This window comes from Protopterus annectens, chromosome 2.part2, assembly GCF_019279795.1.
Source record: "Protopterus annectens isolate FY-2018-M chromosome 2.part2, PAN1.0, whole genome shotgun sequence".
NCBI lineage: Eukaryota > Metazoa > Chordata > Ceratodontiformes > Protopteridae > Protopterus > Protopterus annectens.
The window spans coordinates 16,488,674-16,509,935 of NC_056730.1; the positions used below are offsets into that span (position 1 = coordinate 16,488,674).

Here is a 21,262-nt window from a genome sequence, read left to right on the forward strand (position 1 = left end):
AAGGAACTCCTCTCATACTTCAAGAAATGTGCTTGTCAGTAAGTACATCCTTTAAAAAAAAAAAAAAAAACGGGCAATTTCTTTAGAGTGCTTAAAAATGTTTTCCAGATACCACTTTGGGTTCTCCCTGAAAAGTGGTCAAACTTCTAGTGGGATGAACTGTTCAGCAAAAAGTGAATAAATATACATACACTGAGTCAAATACATCATAAAACTTGCAGTACCAGCTTCACAAAACAATAGGCAATTTCCATTACAATATAGCCTAAAACAGCATAAAACTACATTATAAATAAAAAGCAACACATTAAATCTGCTGTGAAACAGAGCTGTAAAGACCACAACAAATGTCTGAAGCGGAAAATACATAGAGGAAAAAAGTCAAAAACAATTTCACTGATTTAACAGATCTGCAAACTGCAGTTTATAAAGAAAAAGCAAAGGGCCAGAATCAATACCCTGAACAAGATTTTTTTTTAAATGTATTATCTAGTAAAGTAACACAACAGTTAAAAAATATCAATAAGAAAATAAAGACACCTTACCTATGGCTGCGGAGTAAACGTATCAATGCTTTGGCAATGATGCCCACTTCAGCCTTAGGAGCTAAATGCCAATAAAGCTGTGCAACTGCCAATACCACCTGAACAGGAACAATACAATGTCAATAAATGAACAAATCATCTCTAACCCAATAGTTCTGAGTTCAGAAGTAAAATGCAATTACATCAACAAAAACCTAGACCACAGCAGCTCATTCTGCAGAGCATAATAAAATTATTCACAGCACTTCACTGCTTTTCTGCAGAGATCTTATGAAGGAACACTTCTGTGCAAAGGAAAGGACTGACCTTGAATAAGAAAAAAGGCTGCTAAGCCTCTACAATGTGACTGACATCAAGCATAAAAAAGCTTTTACTGATTTTAATATGATCCCCTAGGAAAGGAAATTGAATAATGTCCCGCTATTCTCATTGCATAAACTCATCAATATAACACTGAGAAAACAAAAGTTCAAGCATCAACTATAATGGCAGGTCATCACGACCCATGTCTGCACATTTCAACAGGCAGGACTGGTGGCTGTAGACAGAAAAATTGCCATAATTGGGTTTTCCATAGCTTGATTCCAAGAATGCTCCTCAAGCCTCACTTCTTCACATGTGGTCTTGTCCACTAAAGCAAGCAAGACTTCTAAGCGCAGCAGTACGTAACAAAACAGAAAAAAATACCCACTTCTAAGGCAAGCCTCAAAGATTTTACTAGGCAAAGGTGAAAATGAAGAACAGAAATCTGAAAGGGGAAGGTCAGGTAGTCTGAAGTGCAAGGTTATGGATCATGAAGATCTATCATTATGTGGAGTACGTAACTTGTGCATCTTACACGATCCAGTCTACATACTTCAATATGCAGAACAGAGTCTACAGCTATGCATCTTGGATGGAAACACTATAGAAAATTTCTGGAGTATGAACACTCCAAAGGAAGAGCAGAATCTTGCGATCACATCAAGCTTGCAGTGATTTACAAAAATATGCAAAGAAGCCCATGTTGCATCAGCACAACTCTTATCAACAGACACATTTCTGAGCACGGCTAATGAAGCCATAGACCCCTTGTCAAATTAACGCATTTTTGCCAGGAATTCACACACACACACACACATATATATATATACATATATATATATATATATATATATATATATATTGCTAGAAACCATCAAAAATAACGATTACCACCAGGATTGACACTCACTCTAGTTGTAAATATAAAACATTTATTTATATAGCATTTTCATCTAGAAAACATCCTGGAAATCTTCAGAATAAAAAAAGAAATGACATATTTATTTTCAGTCTCAACCTGTGAATAAATCTCAGTAAGCTGCTATACATCATGCGTTGACCTTTGTAAAACCTTCTAGAGAGACATTTACCTATTACATCAAACTGCCTGTTCTTAAAACAACAAACTAACATTAACAACGCTATTAAGATGGCAGTGCATAAAAGTAATGAACATGTCGTAATTCATTATTCCACTGCTCTCACTTTTAACACACTAACAAATGAAATAGGGTCATAAATAACTGGGGACTCCAGTGGCAGTGGAACCTAACTGCCAAACTAGCTCTCTGTATTCAGTTTTGTTCTTCTTGTCAACCCCTCAAATTCTGTTCCACCTTTTCTAGGAATTACAATGCCTACAACTTCTAGAATGAATGCAGAAAGCATTTTTAATATCAATCCTTTTTAATGTATACATACACTGGTAAATTCTTTAGTGCAAACGTTGCTCTGTCTTACCCATGTAAAAAGCTTTGCAGATACCACATTTAATATAAACAACCCTTTCAATACATCAATCATATATGCCATTTACCCCTATTAGTATAGGGTAATTAGCAACCCAGGGACAGCTACCTCGGCAATAACATTTTTAAACTTTTCTACCTAACGCTGAGGCAAAGGAAGTGAAACGGTCATCTTTACTGTAGCTCTCAGTAAAAATCTTAACTACCTATTAACATTTAGGCAGTGCAGAGTACATTCACCTTTGCTGGAATATTTTGGAAAGAACACAGGCAAACTGACTGACTGGTTAGTATTCAATTCTGATGTTACCTTAGACAAAATGGCTGGGTTTGTGCAGAGTGATACTTTATCCTTATGAAAAAATCACATATGAAAGGTGCCAAGAAAGAGCTAGTAACTCTGAAATCCTCCTGGCTGAAGCGACGGCAATGAAAAAATGAAAAAAAAGAAGTTATGTACTCACCATATCATTCCATTTGTGTTGTCCATTTTCAATCTTCCTCAACTGATGGGTTCAGATCCAATCCCTTGGATCTGAACGGCCGTTGCTAAAGTTTGTGGCAACCAAAAACTCTCAAGCTTCTTCCTTACCCATAATTCTCCAATCCCAAGTACCTTGGATCTTATCTGATGATTTACTAGAAAGGAAATATTTGTAGACAAAAAGGAAGAGGACTATATCTGGAGTTCAGTATAAAAGACAATGTCCATAGATCACTTATTTTTCCAGGAGTTTAGAAAAGACGGGGGGTTGGTGGGTGGAGAACTGAGGAAGAATGAAAATGGACAACACAGATGGAACGTTATGGTGGGTACATAACTTCTTTATCTGATTATGTCAATTTTCATTCATTCAACTCCTGGGACAGAGTCACCAGCTACGTAAAATCACGGGTGGACACAAGGAAGGATATTACTAAGCACAATTGAACCAAATGATGCTCTACCTCTGGAGACCAAATCCAATTTGTAATGCGTAACAAAGGTATGGGGAGTTGTCCAAGTTCCTATAGCACAAATATCATCCCTGTACATTCTAGGCTGAAAAACTGAGGAAGCTGCCATGGATCTAGCTGAATGAGTCCATAACAGTTTTGGTAAGGTAATGCCCAATCTATTATAAATAAATGAAATACAATCAGTCAGCTACCTGCCTAAAGTTACTTTGGCAACTGGCTTTCTCAATTTTACTTCTGCAAATGAGACAAAATTCAGATTTTCTGATGTCTTTTGTTCTATTTAGGTAAAAACATAATTATCTGTGAACATCCAATAAATGTAACATGTACTCGCCCTTGTTAGCAAATTAAGGAAAAAATACTGGAAAATTAATGGTCTGACTGATATTAGATTCTGATACCACCTTAGGAAGAAAGGATGCATTACTTTGTAAGGTAACTCCATCCTTAAGAAAAATCAAATATGGAGGTTTAGAGGACAAAGCTTGAATCTCACACAGCATAGGGTCTTTAAAAGGAAGTCTTAGAAGAAGAGTCCTTCTCAAAAAAGATTTGCAGAGCTTATGAGAAGCAACAGAGGAACCCTTAAATTTTATTTATTTGTAGTTTGTTAACTGGGAAAGTCCATTGGGCCAATATTGAGCCCTTTTTCAATGGAGGCCCAGGGAGAAATGCTCCAAGTACATACAAAAAATATATTGGCAGTTAATACAATTATTGGAGAGAAAGCTCCAAGAACATACAAAATGTGTTGGCAGTTAATACAGTTATAGGAGAAAAAGCTTCAACTACATACAAAATGTATTGGCAGTTAATACAATTTTTAAAGCAAGAAGTTGTAGTGAAAAACAGTCAAATGAGACAGTACATAAATGTTTCTTCTTCTTCTTTGGAAGAACATAGTTGTTACACAATTTAAGGAGTGAAGCTGGAGAAGAACAGAAAGGAGAAGCTAGAGCTTGAGAGATGGGGAGATTGCTTGCAAGAAAGGTGTAGGGGAAGTTTAGGAGGGGTGAACATTTTCCAACGTGAAAATTCAATATAGTTGCTAACTGAACATTAACTGTTGAGGAACTAGATCCTTCTTTAAAAAGTACAGCCAAAAATTCCAGACGTTATGTATGGGACCCGGAAAAGGATCAACATTATTTGGACGAGCCCAGTAAACAAACTTTTGCCATTTACTGAAGTAGAGCTTTCGTGTACACTTTATAGGAAGATAAAAGTATGTCGGACAGGTGAAGACAGCATAGGTTTGTCTGGGTATTAATGGAATTGGAGAAGCCAAGCTGCCAGCCTGAGGTCTGACAAGTCTGGATGAATCATACCTGTTGGATGAGACAAACAGTAATCCAGAATCCAAAGTTGGTGAAGTAAATGAGACCAAAGGTAGGGAAACAAATCTGTAAAGGCCAGTATGGTGCAATAAGGATGACTTTGCTCTTCAACATGACAGCTTTCTGTAGGAATTTCAGAATTAGCAGAATTGGAGGATAAGCGCAAAGCAGACCGGGGGACCAATCATGAAGGAGATCATTCCTCTGTGATTCCTCCTATGAGGTAAAGTAGCTGTTGCATTTGTTGTTTAGGGGAGAGGCAAAAAGACTGCAGCAAGGCTTGCCCCGCTGACAGAAAATCATTTCCACTCAGTTCCCTTTGAACAGCCACTCATGAGATAGAAGAATTCAACTGCCCTTCTGGTCTGCTATCACACTGGACTTCCCCAGAATGCGCATTGCTATGTGAAAGCGGTTGGATTAGATCGCTCATTGCCACACTCTGAGTGCTCCTCAATACAAAGGATAAGCTCTGGTGCCTCCTATTTGTTAATGTACCAAACTACTGACATATTCGCCATTTGAACTGCAATCGTCCTTAGAGGGTGAGCACTCTGAAAGGCCTGTAACACTAAAAGTACTGCTCTCATCTCTAGGACACAGACATGCATGTTGGTCTCTTCAGGGGACCAAGTGCCCTGGATGGTTTTCCCCAGAAAATGCCCCTCCCACCCCAACTGGGAAGCATCCGTGGTCACTATGGCCTTGGGCTGAGGGGGAAAGAACAAACAGCCTAGTAGAACCTGGTGCCATTGAATCCACCATTTGAGATCCCATTTGCATGTGTGGATGATTCATATTGGGGCTGGCGCGGGTTGCTGATTATGTTGCTAGCTTCCACTGGAGGATCCTCATGTAAAATCTGGCTAAAGGTACTAGTGCTATAGCCTCTGACATTGATCCTAGAACTTGCAGAACCAAGCAGGCTGAAATCCTGGTACTGCAGACTTTTCTGACCTGTGACCTTATAGCCTGGACCCCTGAAAGAGGTAGTGAGGCTATCACTGACTTTGTGTTGAACAATGCGTCTATAAACTCCAAATTTTGGGATGGTTCTAAGTGAGGCATCTTTTAGTTTATGGTTATCCCCAGATGAGAACACGTCTGGAGAACCTAATCTCTTGCCCTTTCTTAATTGATGTCTGGTTGGGGAAGTAATGAGTTAGTCATCTAGATATGGAAACACCTGAATCCCTGCAGTCTCAAGTGAGCTGTTAATACTGCCAAACATTTGGTAATCACACGAAGGGCTGTGATGAGACCAAAGGGTAAAACTCTGAACCGGCAATGAATGGCTCCCAGCTGGAAGTGTAAATATCTTCTTGGTCGCCTGTTTATCTTTTTGTGATAGTACCCATACTGAAGAGCAGAACCAGTTGTCCTCGCCCAAAAACAAGGGAAATGGACTGAATTATGACCATTAACAACTTGGTGCAAACTGACTTTTTCAAGTTGCTGAGATTCAAAATTGGACTCCAGTTCCCTGTTTTCACTGGCACTAAAAAGAATCTTGAGCAAGTTCTGAATTCTAGCTGGTCTGGTGGGACCACTTAGATGACTGTCTTCTAGCAGCTTTTGTACCTGAATTGCTGCTTGTTTCCTCTGACTGGGTGGAATATTGGGGATTTTTCTTGAAATTGGAGGAAGGGAAAATGGTATTATATAACCTCTAGAAATAATCCTCTGCACTCAAGTATCTGTTATTTCTAGCCAGGCTCTCTGGTGCAGAGATAGTAGACCCCGGACTGCCTCCAGGGGAGGGCAATCGAGCCTCCTTTGAGGAGCATTGGAAGGGTCTGTCAAAGAATGACTCCCTGGAATCCTGGTTTTGCAAGCCACCTCTGCTGCAGGGGGCATCTACCATTAGAGTACTCCCTCTAGCCCTGGGGGAATTTCCTTCACATATGTCCTGCAAATATCCTTGGGACTTTTTGAACCACATCTTTTGACTACCTCATAGATTCCTAGAAAAGGATCTTTGAGGTGTCGAAAAACATATGCCCACAGCAGACAGGATCCTTCCATCCTTCTCACACCTAGATTATGTGTCTTTCACTTTCGGGCCAAAGCCGTGCCGTCAAAAGGAACACTGATAAACGAAGACTTGAAGGGCTCTGCAAAAATCACGTAAGCAAATCCAGGCATGCCTCCTGATGGAAATGCCTGAACCCGTTGGCCTTGAGGTTCCTTTGGCTAAATGCAAAATGAGCCTCATGGACAAATTGGAAATAGATTGCAGGATAGCCAACTGAGAAGTAAGAGACAAATCTACTTCCTCAGAAACAGATCCTAAAAGGGTAGTTGAAAGCTTCTTAGTCAAATCTCTCAGTAACATTGTGAAATGTGCCAAATAATTCAGTGACTTTAACACGGTCGGTGAAGCATAGACATGCTTCCCAAACCTATTCATCACCCAAGTCTCCTTGTTGGGGAGATGAACAGAGGAACTTTCCTCAGCAAATTTGTTTTTAGTGGCCACTGCCACAACCATGCCATCAACAGGAACTCCTTTTCCTTAAAACTGCTTGTCCTCTGGTAGCACCATAACTGTTAGGTCTCCAAGGTACTGATTCAGTTGTGTCGGGATCCTTCCATGCCCGCTGACAGATGAACTCAATTAGCTCATCTGCAGGTGAAGTCACCCAGGAGATAATAAAGCCAGTATCGAAAGCCTCCAGGAATACAGACTCTTCGAATGAAGGGTTGCTGGACTTCCAGTCATCTCTCTGTTTTAAGATTTCAAGGATGTCTCCAAATGAGATATCTTCAGGAGATGACCGTGGGGACCCCTCACCCTCATCGAAGTCTGAATCTTCTGTGATAGACTCCTCTGGGGAGTCCAAGTGCTCTCTTGCGTGTCTTCTTCTTAGGGACCTTCTCAGTAGGACACTCTGGGGAGGTATCAGAAGTTGGGATACCCAGTTTGGAAGCCTGGGGTTTCAGTACTAGCTGTCCCTGTGGAAAAGAGGGTTGGGACTCGGTCTTTTTTTAATTTCTCCAAATCTTTTGGGTTTCTAATACCATGATGGGAATGGACCCCATTTCAAAGTCAAAGTACAATAAAGTTCATGAAATTAGTTTTGTTTCAATCTTCAGTGTCAGCCAGAAGTGCTCCTCGCAGCACACACAATGTGCCCAGTAATGACTCATTCTGCAATTCGTACAGAGTTACAAGTATTGGTAAAGTACAGTTGTGTACACTTACCATAAATATAGATGTTCGAGTGTATTCACTGTTGGTCATTACATTTGGGTAATCTGCTGGCAGGATGACCTCAGCCGGCCTGAATTCCAAAGTCTTGGGTCCTGCGTCAGCCGCTGTTGCCCCTTCCCTGACGTCAGGTTGTCAGGGGTATAAAAGAAGCAGCCGACGCCATTTTCTCCAGTTTTTCTTGCCCCAGATGTCAGGTGCCCCTTAAAAGGGTAGCCACATTTTATATATATAAATCAATAAATGCACCAATACAAATTTTACCTTCATCTACAAGCAAATACACCACATAGGTTGTATAAATCAGAGAAGGAAAGATAAGATCCATAGAAAAAAGAGGGATAGTGGGTGGGTAACCTGGACTGCATCAGTGAATACACTCGAACATCTACATTTATGGTAAGTGTACACAACTGTACTATGTTCTTCGTGTTTCACTGTTGCAGTCATTACATTTGGGTAGAGTCCCAAAGCTATGGTTGGGAGGCTGGAGCTAAACAGCATTAGGAGTGGCTATGAGGCCCTGCAGAACTGCAATGGCAAAGCCTGCCCTGGATTTAGAGATGAATGGCAGATGATAATGCTTTGTAAAGGTGTGCACTGAACTCCAAGTAGCCGCCTCTAAAATGTCTCTGGTTGGTACTCCCCTGAGAAAGGCTGCTGAAGTGGCTGCAGTTCTGGTGGAATGTGGCCTAATGACCTTAGGCACTGGCTTGCCATGGTGTGAATAGCATAAACGAAGGCAGTGGCCTATCCACTTTGAGATAGTCTGCTTTGAGATAGCCTTTCGTTGTGATCCTGCAGCATATGCCAGTAGTAATTGCTCTGTCTTCCTGAAAGCTTTGGTTCTGTCCAAGTAGAATCTAAGCTGTCTGTGTACGACCAAAGAGTGCAGAATTCTCTCCCCCTTGTTCTGTAGTTTGGATAAAAAGTTGGCAGATGAATAGTTTGGTTAAGAGCCACACTTGACACCATACTTTAGGCATAAATGTTGGGTTTGTTCTCAGAGAGACCCTGTCTGGATAAAAAATGATAAAAGGTTCCACAGCCATGAGCGCCTGTAGCTCTGAAACTCGTCTTGCAGAAGTAATTGCTAGGAGCAGAGTGTTAGCCAAGATAAAAACTTTATATCAACAGTAGCAGCTGGCTCAAAAGGAGGCAGTGTTAGCTTTTCCAAGACATAGTTGAGGTCCCATGCAGGTATTGGTGATCTCCTTGGAGGCCTTAAATTTTTGGCTCCTCTGAGGTACTGCTTTAATATAGGATGAGAACAAATTGGTGGCTCTGTATTGTAATGAGCCGAAATGTCAGAGGCATGAATTTTAATTGATGAAAAAGATGGGCCTTTGTCCAGCATCTCAGTTAAGTATTGCAAAATCTGAGGAATATTTGGTACAGTTGTATCAGTTCCTTGTGCCTGGTTCCAAGCACAGAATCTCTTCCATATTCCAGCATAAGACTTTCTTGAACTAGGCCTTCTGGCTTCCAGAATGACATCAATCACAGCTTTGCTGAGAGGTGTTTTCTGTATGACTACATTATCCGCCATGCTGCCAGGTTTAATGTCTTGAGCTGGCTGTGCAGGATCTGATTGTTTTGCTAGGACAGTAGACGAGGTAACTGAGGTAAGGTCCAAGCTGGGTAACGAGACAAGTTCCTTAGGATTGGATACCAGTACTGGCGGGGCCAGTCTGGGGCAATCAGTATCATCTTTGGTTTCTCCTGTCTGACCTTTAGGAGTACTTTGGGGAGGAGAGGCAGTGGAGGGAAGGCATATACTGATAGGTTTTTCCAGCTGAAAGATAGAGCGTCCACTTTCCATGCTTGTCTGTGATAAGTAATTATGCAGAATCTTTTTAGTTGGTAGTTGTGAGGGGAGGCAAATAGATCTATATCCGGGCATCCCCATTTCCTTGTTATCATGCTGAAGACTTGTGGATCCAGCTGCCACTCGTGGGGATTCATGAGGTTTCTGCTTAGTTCATCTGCCAGAGTATTTTCCTTTCCTGGCAGGAATTGTGCCTGCAAATGTACTTGGTAAGTCAAAGCTGTGTCCCACAATGTCATGGCTAGTCTGCAAAGGGGGTAAGAATGTGCGCTCCCTTGCTTGTTTATATACCACATGACCGTGGTGTTGCCTGTCTTTATCAGTAGTTATCCCAGATGAAGTAGATCCTTGAAGGCTGTCAGGGCATTTTGAACAGCTAGCATCTCTTTTTGATTGATATGTAGATGCATTTGGTTTGAGGTCCATGTGCCCTGAATGCATCTTCCTGCCATGTGGGCCCCCCAGGCATAATCTGATGCATCCGTTGTTAGTGTCTGCCTGGCTGGGGGTAATGTGAATGGCAGTCCCTTGTTCTGGTGACAAGCCCTTGCCCACCATCGAAACTCCTGTTGCAGGCAGGGAATGACAGTAATCATTGTTTCCAGGCTGTGGCAATGTTGAGTCCAAACACTTTTACGTACCATTGAAGTTTCCTCATATGCAATCTTGCATATGAAATTAGTAGGATGCAGGATGCCATGAAGCCCAAAGCCTGCAGAATTTTTCTTGCAGATAACTGGGCCTTTGTTGCCAACATTGTGAAATAGGTAGTCAGTTGCCTTTGTTTGTCTGGCGTGAGATAAACCATCTGGGCAGTTGTATTCAAGCTTGCACCCAGGAATGTTATATCTTGAGAGGGTACTAGTTTTGATTTCTTTTTGCTGACTGTGTACCCTAGGCGTGTTAGAAGTCTTTTCACAAATGCCAGATGTTGAAGAAGAATGTCCTTGTTCTCTGCTTGAATTAGACAGTCGTCCAGGTAAGGGTATATTTGTATTCCTCTGTCTGCAGAATGCAATTACTGGTGCCAGGCACTTTGTAAATACCCTGGGCACAGTAGATAAGCCAAAGGGCAGTGCAGAGAATTGGTAATGTATTGAACCAGCCTTGAATCTGAGGTGTCTTCTGCACGATTGTCTGATTGGAACATGCAGGTATGCCTCTTTTAGGTCTAAAGTCACAAGCCAAGCGTTCTTGCCCAGCATGGGCAGAAGCTGCTGCAAAGTCAACATTTTGAATTTTGGAATATCCAGGAATGTGTTCAGAATAGATAGGTCCAGTATCGGCCTCCAGGCCTTGTCCTTTCTTTGTACCAAGAACAGTCGAGTAAAATCCTTGTCCCAGATCTTGCTCTGGTACTTGCTGAATGGCCCCCATGTCCATGAGGGATGAAACTTGTTTATGTGCCTCTGCCCATTGATTTTTTGGCAGATCTGGCCAGCCGTTTGCCTTTGGCAGAGTATGGAAATGGAATTTGTAGCCTTGTAACACTATATTTAGAACCCATTTGTCCTGGGTTATAATGTGCCAATTTTAAACAAAAAGTGCTACTTTTCCCCCTAAGGGTGCTGCCAGAAAATAAGTGCTTGGTGCAGGCAGGAGAAAGTCAATGGGGCTGCTTTCTGTATGTATGTGCTTTATCTTCTCCAGCTCTGGAGGTAGAGTCACCCCACTGTTTTGACCTATAAGAACCTTGCACCTGGGATTTGCCCCTTGGGCATCTGGATCTTCCCCTTTGAGGTCTGTCTGACACAGGAAAGGACCAATTTTTTGTAGGCCAGTGTCTACTAAACCTAGGTAGCTGCACTTGTAAAAACTCTAACAGTTTGCATAGATTTAGCTTTGACTTCCATTTTCTTTAACACCTGTTCTGCCTTAGCACCAAACAAAGTATCATTCTGTAAAGGTGCATCTAATAACTTAACTTTAACATGATCAGGCAGATTTTGTTCCTTTAACCAAGCATGCCTCCTAATTACAGAACCCGTAACTGCGGTCCTGCAGGAGGCCTTCAAAGAATCAAAAAGTACAGTTTTGTACCTACCATAAATGTAGATGTTCGAAGATCCACATTGCTGCAGTCCTTACACTTGGGTAGTCCGCTGTCCTCGGTCGGCCCGAATATCAAAGTATAAGGCTGACGTCGGTCAAGGCGCATTTGACTGACATCAGGACGTCAGGGTACAAATGCGCATGACCGACGTCATATCCTCAGTCTTTTCTTGCCCCAGATGTCAGAAGACCCTAAAAATAAAGGTCAAAACCAAAAGACAGCAAACAAACAACCAACCATCCTAGCACTAAAAATATGTACAATATATACAATATATACAATATACCTCATATTGACAACCCAACCCACACAACCGCCTCTAACTACAGAGGGAAGGAGGAGGTAAATTGGACTGCAGCAATGTGGATCTTGAACATCTACATTTATGGTAGGTACAAAACTGTACTATGTTCTTCATCTCACATTGCTGCAGTCCTTACACTTGGGTAGAATCCCAAAGCAGAGGTAAGGGAGGATGGCCAAACTATAAGGAAGCAGGAGCTGCCAAAATGCCCTGCAAAACAGCAGTGGCAAAACCAGCCCTGGATTTAGAGTAAAGTGGAAGGTGATAATGCCTAGAGAAAGTTATGCACTGAACTCCAAGTAGCTGCCTCCAAAATATCCTTAGTTGCCACCCCCCTCAAAAAAGCTGTCGAAGTGGCAGTAGCCCTAGTGGAATGAGGCCTAATCCCAGCTGGAATCTCCTTGCCATGATGGGAATAACAGAAAGCAATGCAAAACCCAATCCACTTAGAAATAGTTTGTTTTGACACAGGCTTGCCCTGAGAACTCAAAGCAAAAGAAACAAATAACTGCTGAGACTGCCTGAACCCTTTAGTTCTGTCCAAATAATATCGCAACTGCCTGTGTACATCTAAAGTGTGCAAAATCTTTTCCCCTTTATTTTGGGGATTTGCATAAAAAGTAGGCAAATGAATAGTTTGGTTTAAAGCCACACTAGAAACCACTTTAGGCATAAAGGAAGGATTAGTACGTAAAGATACCCTATCCTTATGGAAAATTAAGAAAGGCTCAACCGCCATAAGGGCCTGCAATTCAGAAACCCTTCTTGCAGAGGTAATAGCCAACAAAAAAGCAGTCTTCCATGATAAAAACTTTAATTCAGTAGTAGCTGCAGGCTCAAAAGGTTGTAGAGTGAGTTTCTCCAACACAAAATTGAGATCCCAAGCAGGAGTAGGAGCTCTTCGTGGGGTCTTATATTCTTTGCCCCTCTAAGAAATTGCTTGAACAAAGGATGAGAAAACAATGGTGGGTCACAATCATAGTGAGCCGAAATTGCTGCAGCATGAACCTTAATAGAAGAGAAGGACAAACCTTTGTCCAGTAACTCAGTAAGATATTGAAGAGCCACACTTAAATTAGGCTCAGAAACATCAAAATCCTTTGCTGCACTCCAAAATAAAAATCTCTTCCATTTATGTCGCTACACTTTCCTTGTACTAGGCCTTCTAGCTTCCAAAATAACATTCAAAACTTGCTGTGGAAGTGGAGGCCCACTATGGTTCAAAACAGAATATGCCAGGCTGTTAGGTGCAGAGAGTGAAGCTTGACATTGAGCAAATGACTGTCCTCCTGAGACAACAGGTGTGGAATCGAAGGCAAAGGCCATGGAGGCTTCCATACCAGGCTTCTCAGTAATGGGCACCAATGCTGTCGAGGCCAATCTGGAGCTATCAAAATCATCCTTGGCTTGTCTTGTCTGGCCTTTAGTAGTACCTTTGGGAGGAGAGGCAGAGGCGGAAAGGCATACACATGAAGATTGCTCCAATTGAAGGAAAGAGCATCCACTTTCCAAGCTGTGGGATGAAACCTTTTTGTGCAAAACTTTGGCAGCTGGTGGTTTAGTGGAGAAGCGAACAGATCTATATCTGGAGTTCCCCATGACACTGTCAATTTCTGAAATACATGAGGATCCAATTTCCACTCATGGGGATCCATAATCCGTCTGCTCAACACATCTGCTAAGGAGTTCTGTGCTCCCGGCAGAAACCTTGCCTGAAGATTGAGCTGTAAACTGAGAGCAGTCTCCCACAAAATCATTGCTTGCCTGCATAGAGGATAAGAATGTGTTCCCCCTTGCTTGTTGATGTACCACATGACAGTTGTGTTGTCTGTTAGAATCAACACCTGCCCTGGAAGAAGTAAATCCTTGAAGGCTATTAATGCAAACTGGACTGCTAACATCTCCTTCAAGTTGATATGTAGATGTTGTAGTCTGGCAGGCCACTTGTCTTGTATCCACTTTCCATTTAGATGAGCTCCCCAAGCTTTGTCTGAGGCATCTGTCGTTAAAATCTGACTCGCCTCTGGCGGGTCACAGAGAGTCCCTTGTTTAGGTGACATTCCTGAGCCCACCACAAAAATTCCTTTTGAATGCAAGGTATTATTTGAATGACAGTGTCCAGATCCTGGCAGTGCTGTGTCCATACATTTTGAGATACCATTGTAGCTTCCTCATATGCAGTTTGGCATTGGGAAGCACCAGAATACAAGATGCCATGAACCCTAAGGCTTGAAGGACTGTCCTTGCAGTCAGCCCGGACTGATGAGATAGTTGATGGAAGTAAAGGGAAAGATTCTTTTGTTTGTCCGGGGTCAAAAGGCCATCTGGGATGCTGTATTCAGTCTTACACCCAGAAAGCACATGTCCTGAGAGGGTACTAGACTGGACTTTATTTCGTTCACAGAATACCCCAGGCATCTTAGCACTGCTATCACATATTCCAAATGATGAAGAAGCTCGTCCCTTCCTTGAGCCAGAATCAGGCAATCGTCCAAATAAGGATAGATCTGTATTCCTTTTAGCCTGAAGAAAGCTATCACTGGAGCCAGAACTTTCGTGAACACTCTGGGCGCAGTAGATAAGCCAAAGGGCAATGCAGAGAACTGATAGTGAGAAGTCCCAGCTCGAAAACGCAGATACTTCCTGCAACTTAGTCTGATAGGAACATGAAGGTAAGCCTCCTTGAGATCCAAAGTTACCATCCAATGATCTTTGCCCAGCAGAGGTAAAAGCTGCTGTAACGTCAACATTTTGAACTTGGGAATGTCCAGATAAGTGTTGAGGATAGATAAATCCAAAATTGGTCTCCACGTGTTCCCCTTCTTTGGTACTAGGAACAGGCGAGAATAAAATCCTAGGCCCACTTCTGGCATAGGGACCGGCTGTATAGCCCCTATTTGGAGTAACAGAGAAATTTGCTTGTGAGCCTCTATTCTTTGTTGAGGAGGAACGTCTGGCATGCCTTTGAAAGGAGGCAAGGTATGGAAATAAAACCTGTAACCGTGGTGTATGATATCCAATACCCATCTGTCTTGGGTAATTAAACTCCAATTTTCTTTGAAAAGTGCCAACCTTCCGCCCAAAGGTGCTGCCAGACGAGAAGGCTCTGGCAGCTGAAAAGGTAGGTCATTGGGTCTGTTTACGAAAGGACTGACCCCTGCCATCACCCGAAGACTGTGCAGGAGAACTCCCTGTTCTAGGCCTGAAAGAGCCCTGAGCTCTGCCCCTACCACGTCTAGATCTACCCCTAGACTGGGAATCATAAGAAGGATACGTCCACCCCTTAGTAGGCCAATTTCTACTAAACTTTGGAGGCTGAACCTGCAAAAAATCTTTAACAGTCTGCATAGACTTAGCCTTGTCTTCCATTTTCTTTAAAACTGCCTCAATAGGAGAACCAAACAACACATCAGATTGTAAAGGAGCATCTAAAATCCTTGTTTTAACATGGTCAGATAAAGTTTGATCCCTCAGCCAGGCGTGCCTGCGAAGAACTGATCCAGTGGCAGCCACCCTAGACGAGGCCTGTACAGCATCAAAACCACATTGCAAAGAATGCTTACCCACCTGTTCAGAAACATGTACTAAATCTTGCAACTCTTTACAATCAATACCTTCCAGAGCATCAACCTTAGACTTCAATTGTGAAAGGAGATAGTTTTGGTATTTCAACATGTGAAACTGGCAATTCAAAGCCCTCATAGCTACAGTGGAAGAAGTATAAACTTTCTTTCCCCATCTATCCAAGGCCCTGGCCTCTTTATCTGCAGGAACCGGATTCTTGACAACAGAAGCCTTAACACCTTTAGGCCCCTGGCTAACAGTTTCTAGGTCTGCCCTAGGACTCTTAAAAAGATACTTATGAGCTTCAGGCACCCAGTAATACCTATCCGGTTTAACAGGAGCAGGAGGCAAAGAATCAGCATTAAGAGAAGCCTCTGTAAACACATCTTCCACTACATCCAAAACAGGAGGTATAGCCAAAGGCCTATGCTGGGGTAAAAACAAAAATTCCCTAAGCCTTTTCCTGGAATCAGAGAAGTCCTGACCTTCCCACTTAAAATGCTCCCTCATGGAATGAAGAGTTTCTGAAAAGAAAAATCCTCAGGAGGAGAAGCAGAAGGAGTAGAATCATCCACATCAGAATCAGAATAAGGAGAGTACTCCTGCAAGTCTTCAGCCGAAGACTCTGAAACATCGAAGCCTGCTCAAAACTCCCTAGCTCCGGCTCCACCCTAGGTCTCTTATCAGGAGGGGCAAAGAACCCTAATCAAAGTAATCAAATCTTCTGCCATTTTAAGCATATGCTTCTTGGGCACAGTTCCTGAAGAACTAGGGGTGACACCAACTGAAGCTAAACCTGGCCTGCCTCTGGGAGAAGCCTTGGAAACAGAAGGAGAGGGCCTAACCACCCTAGGCAGGGAGGGGAGTATAGTAACCTGAGAAGCCCCATCAGCCTGACCTGCCTCCTGAGAGGCCACATCCTGCAATAACAAAGTCTCTCCCTGGGATCCCAAAGAAACCTCCGGTGGAACCACGGCTCCACCGACACCTCTAAAGAACCGGCGTCCGGACGGCGGTTCTTCTAGCCTAGGCTTAACTGCTTTGTCCTTGCGCTTCTTGAAGAAGCGGCGTCGAGCATCCGGCGGCATTTTATAATTGCACCGCTTCCCGAAGACTAACCTGGCACAATCTAATCTTCTCTTTGTAGTGCGCTTATTGAATCTAGCACAAGAGCGACACCCAACAACGTCGTGCTCAGGCCCTAAACAAGGAATACACAAAGTATGATAGTCTCTATGCGGTATCTGTTTCCCACAAGAAATACAATTATTCACTTTTTCTGACATCCGGTAAACCACTGAGGCAAGAAAAACTAAAATATTCCCCAGCGGGTACTTAGCCAACTTTGACTCGGTCTGAAACTCCGAAATCGAACAATTTCAGAACGCCAACCGGCACTTGCAACGCTGCTTCTGCATCGGACCATGCGGCAAAAAAGACTGAGGATATGACGTCGGTCATGCGCATTTGTACCCTGACGTCCTGATGTCAGTCAAATGCGCCTTGACCGACGTCAGCCTTATACTTTGATATTCGGGCCGACCGAGGACAGCGGACTACCCAAGTGTAAGGACTGCAGCAATGTGAGATGAAGAACATCCACATTTCAAAGTATACTTTCCAGCTTGTTCAGCTACATGCAATAAATCCTGCATTTCCTTGTTTTCAGCACATTCAGAATGTAACATCATTTTCTGTTTAAGCAATCCCATGAGATGTTGCTGATACCTGAGTATATGAAACTGACAGTTTAAGGCCCTTATAGCCAAAGTTGCAGATGTGTAAACCTTTTTTCCCCATCTATCCAGTGCCCTTGAATCTCTGTCAGAGGGGGTTGGGTTTTTTGCTGTAGAGGCCTTAACTCCCTTGGGACGCTGTGAAATAGTTTCTGGGTTAGCAGCAGGGTTTTTAAAAAGAAATTTGTGAGAGTCAGGAAAGTACAGTTTTGTACCTACCATAAATGTAGATGTTCGAGTGTTCACACTGCTGCAGTCATTGCACTTGGGTTATCCTGCCGTCAGGCGGTCCCGCAGTCGGCCAGAGTTCCAAAGTCTTGGTCCGACGTTGGTTGCTGTCGCTTCTTCCCTGACGTCAGTGCGCCCAGGGGTATATAAGATGCATCCGATGCCATTTTCTTCAGTTTTTCTTGCCCCAGATGTCAGGTGCCCCCAAGTAGGTCGGCAATACATATTGCTAATAAAACATATATAAAAAATAAAAACAATACCTTCAGTTACAAGCAAATACACCACAAAGGTTGTATAGGATATAAAGGTATAGATAAGCCCAGCTAGGGCAGAGGGGATGGAGGGAGGGTAACCTGGAATGCAGCAGTGTGAACACTCGAACATCTACATTTATGGTAGGTACAAAACTGTACTATGTTCATCGTGTTACACTGCTGTAGTCATTACACATGGGTAGAATCCTAAAGCTAAGGTTGGTTGGCTGGTCTATAAAGAGTTAGGCGTGGATGAGGCCCTGCAGAACAGCAGTGGCAAATCCTGCTCTGGATTTAGAGTAAAGAGGCAAGTGGTAATGCTTGCTAAAGGTGTGCACTGAACTCCAAGTTGCAGCCTCCAAAATTTCCTTGGTTGGTACCTCTCTGAGAAAGGCTGCTGAAGTGGCTGTTGCTCTGGTAGAATGTAGCCTAATGTTATTAGGGACTGATTTTCCATGCTGTGTGTAACAGTAACGAATACAGTGTCCTATCCATTTGGAGATAGTATGCTTTGAGATAGCCTTGCCCTGTGATCCTGCAGCATATGCTACAAACAGTTGCTCAGTTTTCCTGAAAGCTTTTGTTTTGTCTAAGTAGAAGCGTAGCTGCCTGTGTATGCCCAAAGAGTGCAGAAGTTTCTCCCCTTTATTCTGGGGGTTTGGATAAAAAGTTGGCAAATGAATGGTTTGGTTAAGAGCCACGCTAGATACCACCTTTGGCATAAAGGTAGGGTTTGTCCTTAAAGAAACCCTGTCCTGATGAAATATTATAAAAGGTTCCACTGCCATTAATGCCTGTAGCTCTGAGACTCTTCGTGCTGAAGTTACTGCCAGGAGCAGAGCTGTTTTCCATGATATAAATGATCGGCTGCATTGGCTGGCTCAAAAGGTGGTAAGGTCAGTTTTTCCAAAACAAAATTGAGGTCCCACATTGGTGTTGGTGCTCTCCAGGGCGGTCTTATGTTTTTAGCCCCTTTGAGGTACTGCTTTAGCAAGGGATGAGAGAATAAAGGAGGATCCATGCTGTAATAAGCTGAAATGGCAGAGGTGTGGATCTTAACTGATGAGAAGGATAGGCCTTTGTCCAGCATCTCAGTTAAGTATTGTAAAATCTGAGGAATGTTTGGAACAATAGGGTCAAGGCTGTGAGCCTGGTTCCAGGCACAGAATCTCTTCCATTTTTCTGAGTAAGATTTCCTGGTGCTAGGCCTCCTGGCCTCCAAAATGGCATCCATAACAGCTTTAGAGAGAGATGTTGCCTGTTTGACTAATGAATCTGCCATGCAGCCAGGTTTAGGATTTTGAGCTGACCGTGCAGGATCTGATTGTTTTGTTGAGTCAGAAGGTGTGAAATTTGAGGAAAAATCCATGGTGGGCCTTGAGCCAAGTTCTTTAAGATTGGGTACCAGTGCTGGCGTGGCCAGCCTGGAGCAATCAGGATCATCTGTGGTTTTTCTTGTCTGGCTTTTAGGAGTACCTTTGAAAGGAGAGGCAGTGGTGCAAAGGCATAAACTTTTAGGCTGTTCCAGCTGAAGGAAAGAGCATCCACTTTCCATGCTTGTGTGTGGTAAGTCCTTGTGCAGAATTTTTGTAGTTGGCAATTCAGTGGGGAGGCAAAAAGTTCTGTGTCTGGGCATCCCCATTTTTGCGTTACCATGCTGAAGATTTGTGGATTCAATTTCCATTCATGAGGGTCCATAATATTTCTGCTGAGATCGTCTGCCAGAGTATTTTTCTTTCCTGGCAGGAATTGTGCTTGCAGATGAACTTGATAAGTTAAAGCTGTGTTCCACAAGGTCATGGCTTGCCTGCAAAGGGGATAAGAACGAGTGCCCCCTTGCTTGTTTACGTACCACATTACTGTGGTGTTGTCTGTCTTTAATAATAATTGTCCTGGATGCAGAAGGTCCTTGAAAGCTGTTAGGGCATTTTGAACAGCCTGCATCTCTTTTTGATTGATGTGAAGATGCATTTGGTCTGTGGTCCACTTGCCCTGAATACATTTTCCTGCCATGTGTGCTCCCTAGGCGTAATCCGAAGCATCTGTTGTAAGAGTCTGCCTGGCTGTGGGTAGAGTGAAAGGCTGACCCTTGTTGAGGTGACATGCCTGTGCCCACCATCGAAACTCCTGTTGTAGGCAGGGAATTATTGGTATTACTGTTTCTAAACTGTGAGAGTGTTGAGTCCAAACACTTTTTAGGTACCATTGTAATTTCCTCATATGCAGTCTGGCATATGGTATTAGTAGTTATGCATGATGCCATGAATCCCAGGGCCTGCAGAATTTTTCTTGCAGGGAGATGGGACTTTTTTGCCAGCAACTGCAAATATTGAGTCAGTTGTCCTTATTTGTCTGGCGTGAGATAAGCCATCTGGGCCGTTGTATCCAAGCTGGAACCCAGGAATATTATCTGTTGTGAGGGCACTAGTTTTGATTTCTTTTTGTTTACTGTGTGCCCTAGAGAAATTAGCAACCTTTTCACAAACGCCAGATGCTTTAGAAGAATGTCCTTTCTCTCTGCTTGAATGAGGCAGTCGTCCAGGTATGGATATATTTTAATTCCTTTTTGTCTGCAAAATGCAATTACTGGTGCAGGCACTTTGTAAAGACCCTGGGCGCAGTAGATAAGCCAAAGGGCAGTGCAGAGAATTGGTAGTGCATTGTACCAGCTTTGAATCTGAGGTATCTTCTGCAATCTTGTCCGATAGGAACATGCAGGTATGCCTCTTTGAGGTCCAGAGTAACAAGCCAAGCCTTCTTGCCCAGCATGGGAAGAAGCTGCTGTAGTGTCAACATTTTGAATTTCGGAACATCCAGATAAGTATTTAGAGTTGAAAGGTCTAGTATGGGTCTCCATGCCTTGTCCTTTCTGGGGACCAGGAAGAGTCTTGAGTAAAATCCTTGTCCTTGTTCCTGGTGTGGTACTTTTTGAATAGCTTTCATGTCCATGAGGGTTGAAATTTGTTTTTGAGCCTCTGCCCACTGATTTTGTGGCAGGTTTGGCATTCCCTTTAGCCTTGGTAAAGTGTGAAAGTGGAACCTGTAACCTTGAGACACAATATTCAGAACCCATTTGTTTTGGGTGATTGTTTGCTAATTTTGAGAAAAAAGTGCTACTTTCCCCCCTAAGGGGGCTGCCAAAAGGGAAGTGCTTGGCATACGAAAGGGGAAGTCATTGGGACTGTTTCCTGTAAGGTTGAGACTTGTCCTCACCTCCTTTTGGGGTTGAGGCACCCCCACTGTCATTGTCTGAGAGAGCCTTGGGGTTGAGATCTGCCTCTTGGGCGTCTGTATCTGCCTCTCTGTGGCCTGTCTGACACTGGAAAGGACCAATTCTTTGTAGGTCAATTTCTGCTAAATCGAGGTGGCTGTACCTGTAAGAAATCGTTGACTGTTTGCATAGATTTAGCTTTATCCTCCATTTTCTTTAACACCTCTTCTGCCTTGACACCAAACAAGGTATCATG

At 43.0% G+C, this 21,262-nt stretch overlaps 1 protein-coding gene across 1 annotated transcript in view; it reads right to left on the reverse strand.

Annotated features, from left to right (window-relative positions):
• The window catches only part of AP3B1 (adaptor related protein complex 3 subunit beta 1), a 2,578,902-nt gene that overhangs the window by 1,805,008 nt on the left and 752,632 nt on the right, over window positions 1–21,262 (reverse strand). Inside the window, exon 9 of the mRNA XM_044063704.1 lies at window positions 546–643. Coding sequence (XP_043919639.1) covers window positions 546–643 — 98 coding nt within the window. The remainder of the gene's footprint in view (window positions 1–545; window positions 644–21,262) is intronic.